Source organism: Stegastes partitus, unplaced genomic scaffold (assembly GCF_000690725.1).
Source record: "Stegastes partitus isolate 25-593 unplaced genomic scaffold, Stegastes_partitus-1.0.2 Scaffold487, whole genome shotgun sequence".
Lineage (NCBI taxonomy): Eukaryota > Metazoa > Chordata > Actinopteri > Pomacentridae > Stegastes > Stegastes partitus.
Genome location: NW_007578218.1, coordinates 383,124 through 393,457, shown reverse-complemented (window position 1 = coordinate 393,457; position 10,334 = coordinate 383,124). Strand labels below are relative to the sequence as shown.

Genomic DNA, 10,334 nt, shown 5'->3' with positions numbered 1-10,334 from the left:
ACACAGATTGGTTTCTGCAAGAGAAGATATCCGTCCGTCTGTCTGTCTGAAAAATGTCCATGTTAGAGTGGCTTTATTATGAGAGGATTTTGCGTCTGCTAGTCCAGTGTTCATGCTAAGCTAAGCTAAGCTAAGCTAAGCTAAAGGGCTTCCTTCAGTAGCTTCGTATTTATCACAGCAAGAATGTGAATGTTGGAAGTGTCCCAAAATGTCAAACTATTACTGTATGTGCATAGTGAGACATTTACTGAGTAGTTTGAAGACAATCTCAGGTTAATGAATGTATTATTGCAGGAAGCTCTGAGGTGGAGGCCTCACGATGTTCTACCAGAGGCCCTTGTATTGATCCTAAAGATTGACTGAGCAGGTTTAATCTTATTGTTAATACTGGGATTCGTGGTCATGATTTGAGTTTCCGGAGTCAGCAGTCATGGGCAAGTGATGTTACGAGTTGTGTACCGACACTGGAGCAGTGTCACAGGTTTCACAGTCTTAGGTCGGCACTGTGGTGGTGGGTGGGCTTCCTCCGTCTTCCCTCCAGGACAGAAAGGAGAAGAAAGTGCTGGCACCGTACGCCAAGGTCACGAAAGCACCAAAGGCCTGGACAGACGACAGTTACACAGCTTCAGTGACTTTAAGAAGCAGAGCAAAGGTCTGAAATCTTCAAGAGCCGCCATAAATCACTGATACATTCACATCTTCATGTATTCACGTCTATAAAGATTACAGATTGCTTGTGATTGAACAGCTTTGGCAGTGTGTTAACGGGTCATTATCTTCAGAAAAATGTTAATGCTGCTTGGCTGGTGCCCCAGAGGCAGTAAACTGATAAGAGTGTGATATGAGACGGGTCAGGGGTCTGCTGTGAGTGTGGTCATGTGCTAAATGCTACTAGAGCTGTAAACCAGGGTGGACTTCAACCTGCTGAAGGGACTGTAAAAAACAACGGTGATGTTTAGTTTCCATCTGCTAACCTGCATCCAGCTCACTCTTTCTCTCTTTATCTTGAAGTCCTTTCTGTGTGCGTGACTCAGTCCTGATGTGTTTACAGCAGACTGGTGAAGGGGAGTGGCAGCTTCAGCACAAAGTTAACTGGACTTCAGCCACAGGACCTCCTTCGCAGCTTAGTGAGTTTTCCATCTACTCTGCCTGTCTCATATTTTAAGGTGTGTGCTGCAACTTGATAAGTAACTGTGGCATCAGAAGCACATCTAGAAACAGCAGCTATGAATGAGTTTCTTCTCTAAGTGTTGTCTCCCCACACAGGGACTTTGCAGACGTGTTATCAGATGTCGCTCACTGAGTGTTTCTTGAGTGTTTGACCAGTTCTTTGTAAGTGTGAGTGGTGTTGGGCGTCTTACGGCAGCAGCTGCCATGTGTGAATAAGCGGCCCATAAGAAACCATTCACAAAAGCTGCGTTGACCACGAAGGCGATGAAGTAGAGGACCGTGGCGACGCCGTTGTAGACCATCACCTAGCAGAGGGGGAGAAACGTTACCCACTGATGTTTCCTTGTTTACTGTCTTTCTCTTTCAACCACTGACCCCAGATGATCTAGCGGCCACCTTTCCTCAGCGTGTTGTCATGAGATCAAACCTCAGATGATCATGCTTCAGTCTAAATCCTGTTGCCCTCTTCTTGTTTATGCACCATTTCTCAAATACATTAAATGAAAAAATGTCCTAAAAGTTGCCTGTAAGAGACAGCCGAGGTGTTGTAGGATGAGATATACTGACGTATACTTCTTTGTTGTGTGACATTATAGCTGCACTGAATACAATGAAAACAACCGAGTCACACACAGCATACAATCATACATTAATGTCCAATGGCCTGAACACAACAGTCCTTTTTGTCATCAGAGTTGGTCTTTTGTACCTAACATTAACTACACAGGAAGACGAGGAAGGAATACCATCATTTTAAAAGCCTGAAAAACACATTGTACTACCATTTTACTACCAGTGATGGACTCTTAAATAAACTCTTTTCATATTAAATTTCGAAACTTTGACTTCAAATGTTGCTGCACTAAATGCTAGAAATCAAGTTTTACGTGGTTATGTGGTAGGAATTGATCAATTAAATCCAAGAATAAACTACATAAGACGACCGAACAAGTGATTCAGTTTACACTTCTGGTTGTTTTGAAAAGTAGTTATTTAACTTCTCTTCCTACCAGTATGGGCCACGGGAGACCCGTTAGTCTTTGTTGGATGCTGAACAGCGTCATGACGTAGAGGATGGTGGTGGTGATCCATAGGCCGACGGCCACAAACATCACCCAGATGAAGGCTGGCGCCCATCCGTAGTTGACGCTGGCTATCAGGGCCCACTGGATCAACCCCAGGAGCTGCAGAGAGGACAAGACACACCACAGAGTAGATGGAGAGGGTTCAAGCATGAGGACATTTTAAACATTATTAGTTAATTATTGTAGACGAGTACTGAAATGACAACTGGATCCCCTTCACCTCAGACACTGAATCTCTGGCCAACTGTAAATGTAATATTTTCTCTGTTTTAGTTTTGTGTTTGTATCCTTCAACATCTTTAGGTGCTACAGCCTTGTGATGGGAATAACCTGTTTTACATCACACAGGGTTTAAATGATATTTGATTCTCAGTTATTATAAAAATACTACGATTCTCTGTATTTCCCCACTAAGTGTTTCTTTGCTGAGCCACGTCGGTGAGCGAGCACCAGTGCTCTCCTTCCCTTAGTGCTTCTTCTTCCTCATAATTTTCAAAGTGTTTGTGGAAGGAATTATGTAATTTTGGAGTTTTGTCACTGACGGATGGAGCTCAAGCCGTAAAACGTCGCAGTTGGTTTCACCCACTGGGGACCATCAATGTTTAGTCCCGTAGTTGTTTAGATATTTGCATCTGGACCAACGTGTCAGACTGACTGATCTACACACACGCTGCAAACTTGGCTAAAAATGCACACCTATCCTTTAAGCACAACCACATTTCCTACAAACCCCAATGACAGAATCTCTCAGTGAATGTCGTGTTTGCTTGCTGCACATTTATGACTGAAAGCGTCACCCACACAGGGCTCTTCTTTTTGTCTCTCTGCTTCATTCCCACGAGACAGGACATGAAAGGACAGTCCATTGTGTATGCGGCGATCACGTTTCACTTTTTACACACCTGATACACATGCATGCACACACTGGCTCTGAAAAGCTGACCTTTCCAAAGCCCCCGTCTTAACAAGGATGTCTGTTCTGAACCGGAGGGACAGAAAATAAGTGAAAGTTCTGGCTGAAACTGTAAAATGACATCATGATCCTAACAACCAAACAACGTACAGAGAGGAATGATCTTGTGGCCCCTAATTTTGATTGCTTAATGGGTAAAGCAGTTTTAAGATAAAGTAAATGGGTTAAATTAGATGACCAGTCTGTGTGATGAGGAGATTTTGATCCTTGTTTAAGCATGAAGGTAAACTGTGCGCTCTACGCTGGGACTGTTTATATATTATGCAGGTGTATTTTATAATGGAGTATGCTGGGCGTATCATTTATTAATAGTGCATAAGGAGCTAGAAACAGGAGACTATCTGCTAAAAATTAAACACTGACCACAGATGAATGAATGCAGGGATGTAGCGCCTCTTTTTCTTTTACTCATTTGGTCTTTTTGTGTTGCTGCTATTGAGGTTTAGGAAGATGGATGATGATGCCGCCCACCCACTGAATCAGCAACAGGAAATTCTTGGATTTGGTTAAATTATGCAAATGAACAGCTTTTGGGAAGGAACGGGATGACTGCTGTCTAATAAAATGGTGCTGTAATTTACTCGTTTACTCCACTGAAACTTGCCCACAGGGAGCTCAGAGAGGATGGAAAGTTAATGCAGGTGTTACAACTACATGAGCAAAGACATTTAAGAAACTCTCATTCCTTTCCTGTAGGTGTGAAAGCTGTGCTGTCTTTGTAACCTTCTTTGATGATCTTCACGGTGATAAGGACGTCATGTGACTGAAGTCTTTTCTGTTTGGCACATAAACTGTCTATAAAAGAAAAGTGAAGCCAACGTGGAAGTCAGAAGGCGGCGACTCTTCTGGTAGCAGGATGAAGTCTGAATGTGTAGACGTCTATTAGAAAACAGCACCACTTCTCCTGTGATTTAAACAAACACTTTCCTCGTGAGTTTTATGGACTCAGTTTGCTGGTTTTAACACTATTTGTTGGCAGCATGCTATTTACTTGGTAATTTATGGCTCCATTTAGAGTAAAAGTGATGATAATGCAGCATATGTTCCAGTGCGAGGCCACCTTAACCGGTTGGTGCAGCGTCACCATGTGTTCAGGTTCTCCAGTCAGATCCAGATCCACAGCTCGGTAGTTACATCTGGGTTTAAAAGACCAAGATGGCAGCAGCCAAATGCTAAACCCAAGGCTTTAAAATGATAGTATACATACCAGTAAGTACAACCACTGCATCCATGTTTTATATACAGTCTGTAGTTTGGCAGCACCTGGAAGCTTTGTGACGTCCTCCCAGGAAATTTATGGGTCCTGCGTTTTACACAGATGGTACATTTGTGATGTTGGGATATTTAAATTAAATTGGTTTTACATCAAATAGAAACCAAACTGAACCAATATGGAGTCAGTTTGGAATTTGATTGTCCCCAGTTTGTTCTTTCTAAACCAGATGCATCAAGACCAACACAGTGGTCGTAGCGAAGGAGCCCTATGAGCTGCTTCAGTGCCTGTTTTACTCAAAATGGGACCATAATTTACAAAATGAACACCATGCTGTGCTGAGGGAGGCTTAGAGCTACTGGTTCAGACCAAAAAAACTCCTTTTAATAAAAGGCTGACTGAGGTAACGGATCAAGAGTGAAACAGGGTCATTGTCCAGCAGACTTCTATACAGCTGAACTTCTTTTTGCTGGTCATTAGAAAGAATTCAGATTTGAGTTACTTCTGCGCTGGATTCACTTACAGTCACCCTGATTGGTGACAGTGTGGCTTTTAACCAATATTTATTCAATTCAGACTCCCTGAGCGCGACATTTACACTCCTCCTGTGTGTTACGTGGTGTGTTCAGGGTTCAGATTCTTTCAGGTTTGGATAATCACAGCCAGTATGTTCCATCCATCATCTATACTCCGCTTAATCCTCACTAGGGTCGTGGGGGGCTGGAGCCTATCCCAGCCGACTTAGGGCAAAGGCAGGGGACACCTGGACAGGTAACCAGTCTATCACAGGGCCACACTTAGAGACAGACAACCACGCACACTCACATTCACACCTACGGACAATTTAGAATCACCCAATCAGTATGTTCTCACCTGATATTTATTCACTGTAGTATTTAGTCTCAATTCAAATTCTGACATGGTGGACATGGCAAAGACGCTTAATGCTAGTTTTACACATCAGGCACTGAAAGCATCTGTTGCTACTGGTGGACATGGGGATGCACTCAGTGGGTAAAGGGGCAGATTGGTGGAGACCAAAACAGAGCTAAAAGCAGGTTGAAAATTGGACTTTTATTAGTCTGTCGGTTGAAAATATGGCTCCAAATTAATGTTAATTTTCCTTTGTAGTAACACTGTGTGTAAAAAAGCATGTCTTAGAATAGAATAGAATAGAGCAGAGTATACTTTATTTATCTCAGACCTGGGAAGTTATTGTAAAGTATTGTATTCATGGTAAATGCCCCACAAGGCATATGTAGTATACACATAATGCAGATTCAAAGAGCAGTTCAACCAAAAGTCCCTGAGCTGCGGTTTATGGCTATTAAACTTACTTAGTAACTCTGGTTCACTATCGTGACACACTGCTCACGTCTTATGAACCTTTGGACAGAGTAATTCTAGCAATATAAACATTGCCCAACTGAACGTCTCATCTGTCACTGCAGCAACAAAACACACCAGCTCACTTTTATTGAGTCACAATCTTGTTGGTACGCTGAACACTAAATGAAGCCACGACACACCGGGCTGCAGGAGGATTTATTCATGCTACTTGTTAGAAACACTCAATATAAGCCAAAGTTGCTGCTAATTCTCTTGAATATTGAGGCTTAAAAGACGTCGTCTGTCATTTGCAAGGTAAATGTTGAAACATGTTAAAAAAAAGTCGATTTTCTCAGTGTGATTAAATAAAGGGCACAGAGCTCTGCCTTTTCCTTATCTTCAGGCTTACCTGCCACACCTGAGCTCTACCAGCTGGACTGACTACTACAACACCTATAAAGTCTGCCATTCATTAGCACGGAGAGGTGACAAATGTTTAACAGTCAGAGTGAACATTAACAGCGGCTCGTCTGTCCTCAGAGGCAGAGCTGTAGCTTCTGTGGCTGCTGTGAAATAATGGAGGAGATATGTGACAGAGGCCTTCAGTGGACAAAGATCTCGTGTCAGTCATCCAGCGAGTCACATATCCTCTGTTTGGACACAGTTTTGTACAAACACATCTCTGATAGGTGGAACAAATTGAGCTGAGGCACATTACTGCTCCCCTGATCAGCGCCGATACCTCTCAACATTAAAATCAGTCTCACAAGAATACACAAGCCTTATCGGTTCTCCTGACCTGACTGGGAGTGACAGTGCAGGTCTGTGGATGTATGCAGCTAATCTGAACAGCGTCAGTCAGTGCCAGTCATGTTGTTGTTTGTAGATAACCACTGACATTTATGGTGCATGAATTGAAGCTGACCTGCAGCACAGATACACAAACATCTTTATATCGTTATCTATGGCTGCTGTATTGCTGACAGTAAAATTTACGACACCGTGGGGTTTCCGTTCAACTCGTCCTCATTACTGCATAGCCAGGTCTGTATTTAGCAGCCTTGTCTGTATGATGCTGACTATTAATTACCTGCAATATGTTCTCACCGGTTATTCAGCTTTTTGGTGTTGTCAGGGTGAAATATGACATCATGACTCTCAAATCAGAGACTTTAAAAAATAATAAATGATCACTTCTATCTGACATAAAAACACTAAAACCAGTAATGAAGTGATCCCACAGTACTGCTCTATGCAGCCAAAGCCTAATTTGCTCATTCCTCTGTGCCCTAAAGCTCCACTCTTGTCTAAAACTGTTAGAATGCACTAAGTGACACAAACATGGGTGCTGGAGTTTATGTCGAACCAATGCCACATGCATGATCCTGCACCGACTGTGCATCCTTCCACAGCTGGACTGCACAAATGCACAGCTTGTTTCTGTTTTGTAGTCACTTGCTAAAACCCACAGTGTCAGCTGTTTCAGGAATGTATGTGGAAACCCTTAAAAAAGAGACTTGAGCAGAGACAGAGCAGAATAGAAAACAACAGGAGTTTGTGTGAGTGAAGACACAGCCGTGAGCAGTGCTACGTACCATCTCAACCACCATGAGGATGCCCGGGATGCTTTTGATGAAGGACACGTCCAACTGGACGGTGATGGGGCCGGCCATCCTTGCCGGCTGGGAGCTGTGGGGCTGGGAGACGCTGGTCTCCGTGGAAACCTTGGATGGGAAGTCTGCCATGAGCCCGTTGCTTAAAGCTGGAGGATGTCTCAGCAACAGCGGCACCAACAACAAAACCCCTTTAGAGTGGGACTGAGTCTCACCGTAAAAGCTTGAATTGGGAGATTTTCCTCCTCCGACAGTCCTCAGAAAACACCTGGAGTCCTCACATTGGCTGGTGGCAGCAGAGAGACTGAATCCTGAATGGTGCAAATACTAAGTAAAACACAACTGGGCAAAATGTTGATGGGAAAACACTCCACAGCGTTAAAGATGAGTCCTCCAGAGACCTGGAGCTTCAGGTATCCTGCACTTGACTCTCCACCTGCTCTGACAGGTGTCTGATGGAGGCTTTGGTCGTCCCTCTGCACCTTGTTCTCTCTCTCTCTTTACTTCACACACACACGCACACACACACACACACTCTGGGTGTTTTACCATGGTCTCTACCTGCTTTATCCCCCTCCCTCTCTCTCTCTCTCTCTGTCTCTCTCTCCATCCCTGCCTCCTTGTGGCACCTCCCATATGGCCATCAGAGGCCACACACTCACCTGGGCGACTCGTTAATGTGTTTGAGAACTGGGAGGACACACACAAGTCAGGCTGAGTCAGTGACGCCTATAAGGTGTGGGTGTTTTTTGTTGTGCCTGGCAGACAGACAGCTCCAGTGGTCCCTCACCAGGTCCTTGATAAGGAGACGTGACAAACAGCTTCCATGAGGTTAATGAATGACGCACTGGACCTGATTGTAAATGGAAAATAGATAACTTTCAAGCATTGATGTAATTCTGTCTTAGTTTTTTTTGTGTGTCAATGCTGGACCGGCCGGGTTGTGTGTAGATCTAGCTTTAGAAGGCCAACATCTGGGAAAAAAGCTCAAAATCGTGCATAAGTTTATTTAAACAACCATCACATGAATGTAAAACTTAATATGTTAGAAATGTGTTCAACAAACATATAGTACATAAAAAAACATGAAAGAATGTCGTCACTGTTGATAACACAATTAACGTCCTGTTTTTGCATTGATCTGTTTCTCTGCAGCCGTTGCTCACGTTGCAGTGTGTTTAAAAGACTTAAACTTCATCATTCATGGTAGATTTTTATTGTTAACATTTCACACTTTTGTACATTTTTACACTTTATTGCGCATTTTGTACTATTTTACAATAATTTTCTATTTCTTTTATTTTTGTATTGTGGCGGTGGTCACTTTAGTCTTTCTGCTTGTTGCTGTAACAACAGAATTTCCCCCATAGGGATCAGCGAAATATTTCTATTTTATTTTTATTCTGTTGTAAGATAATAATCAGAAAAACACAATAAATAGATGATAATTCCATATTTGTTTATACACCCCTCTATTTTTTTGGTATATATACGGAGGTATTAAATTTATTATCTATGTATTGGTAATTAAGTTTTATTGTGCTGACCCATCAAATTACATTTCCACTATTGAGGGCAATAAAGTTTTGGAATCATAAAATGCGGCAGCAATAAAATGTCATCACTGCGCAATAAAAAAAAACATAAACAGATAGTTCAAACCGTAGGACAGGTGGCATAATTTAAATGTGGAGAGCAGCTTTGGTTATTTATGTCTTAATACAGAAAAAGGTTGATGTCAGAAGTGGGATTCGAACCCACGCCTCCAGGGGAGACTGCGACCTGAACGCAGCGCCTTAGACCGCTCGGCCATCCTGACCTGAGACCCTCTTCACCTAAACTTCGGGTTATAAAGGAGCTGGTAGCGCTAAAGGAGACGCTTCTGGTGTCCTTTTTATAATATATTATAAGAATATTATACGTAGGTTTATTACAAACACGGAAAACGGCAACGTTTCTGTCTGACCGCTCAGTAGTTCCACCTGGAACACGAGTTTTCTGCGCCCTCTGCTGGTGACTTGAAAAAAAACTATCTAACCTCTGACCCCTGAACGCAGCACACACATCAGGAAGTGGAAGAAACTACGAATTTAAAAAAACAAAAAAACCAAAACAAAACAAAATTGCTAATTCATACATTGTTTAAAGAAAAAAAAAATTCTACAAATTGAGTGAGAGTTAAATAATTTGTTTTCAAAATAAAAGAAGAAAGTTCCTCTTTTCTCAGCAGCTTCTGGACTTAGATGTGCGCTACTGATATTTTACTTCAGCACGACTACTTTATACTACACAATACTTATACTGTAGTACTACATTAGTAGTACTACATTCATCTGAATTTTGTATTTTGTATTCAGGTTAATATTGCATTTTAAAAAATATTCTGAGCACGTAAAGTGACAAAAGTGAAACCAGCATTTACTTTTAATCAAACTTTATTTGATTTGCTCTTAGTTCAGTTTAAAGTGCATCAAAGCTTACTGATAAGACAGGATAAACAGGGACTAGATTAAAGCTAGAATAAAATGGAATAAATAAAAAAAACAAGATGGGAAGGCCAAAATGTGACAATAAAATAATAAAAATAAAACTAGATAAATTACACTGAAAGACTGAACACAATACACAATAAAATAACAAAAACTAGTTGTATAAAAAAAATCCCATGAAATACATGAAACAAAAAGTTTGAGAAACATTTACAGAAATAAAATAACTTCGCTTTACACATTTTCAATGTTGTAATAAATTGCAGATAACAGAAGGAAAATCACAGAAAAAACAGCATTAATTCACGTTAACTGTAAAAAACAAGTCAAAACTGTGACTAAGATCCACATATAATCTGTATTTTTACAAATTCATTCTGTTGGAGCACTTGCCTGTGAAATTACATTCATTCTACTGTATTTAAATTGGCAAAAATACAATTATTTTACACATATTTGCTG

The 10,334-nt window shown here is 41.5% G+C and overlaps 1 protein-coding gene and 1 non-coding gene across 2 annotated transcripts; both read right to left on the bottom strand.

Annotated features, from left to right (window-relative positions):
- Positions 1 to 492: 492 nt before the first annotated feature.
- Positions 493 to 7,515, bottom strand: pllp (plasmolipin). The gene is made up of 4 exons (XM_008287126.1): positions 7,366 to 7,515; positions 2,181 to 2,354; positions 1,362 to 1,475; positions 493 to 600 (listed from the first exon to the last, which is right to left on the bottom strand). Exons 1-4 carry the CDS (start codon positions 7,513 to 7,515, stop codon positions 493 to 495), a joined length of 546 nt encoding a protein of 181 aa, XP_008285348.1.
- Positions 7,516 to 9,119: 1,604 nt separating this feature from the next.
- Positions 9,120 to 9,202, bottom strand: trnal-cag (transfer RNA leucine (anticodon CAG)). Its single transcript has one exon. It is a non-coding gene; the product is annotated as a tRNA-Leu (tRNA).
- Positions 9,203 to 10,334: the final 1,132 nt, after the last annotated feature.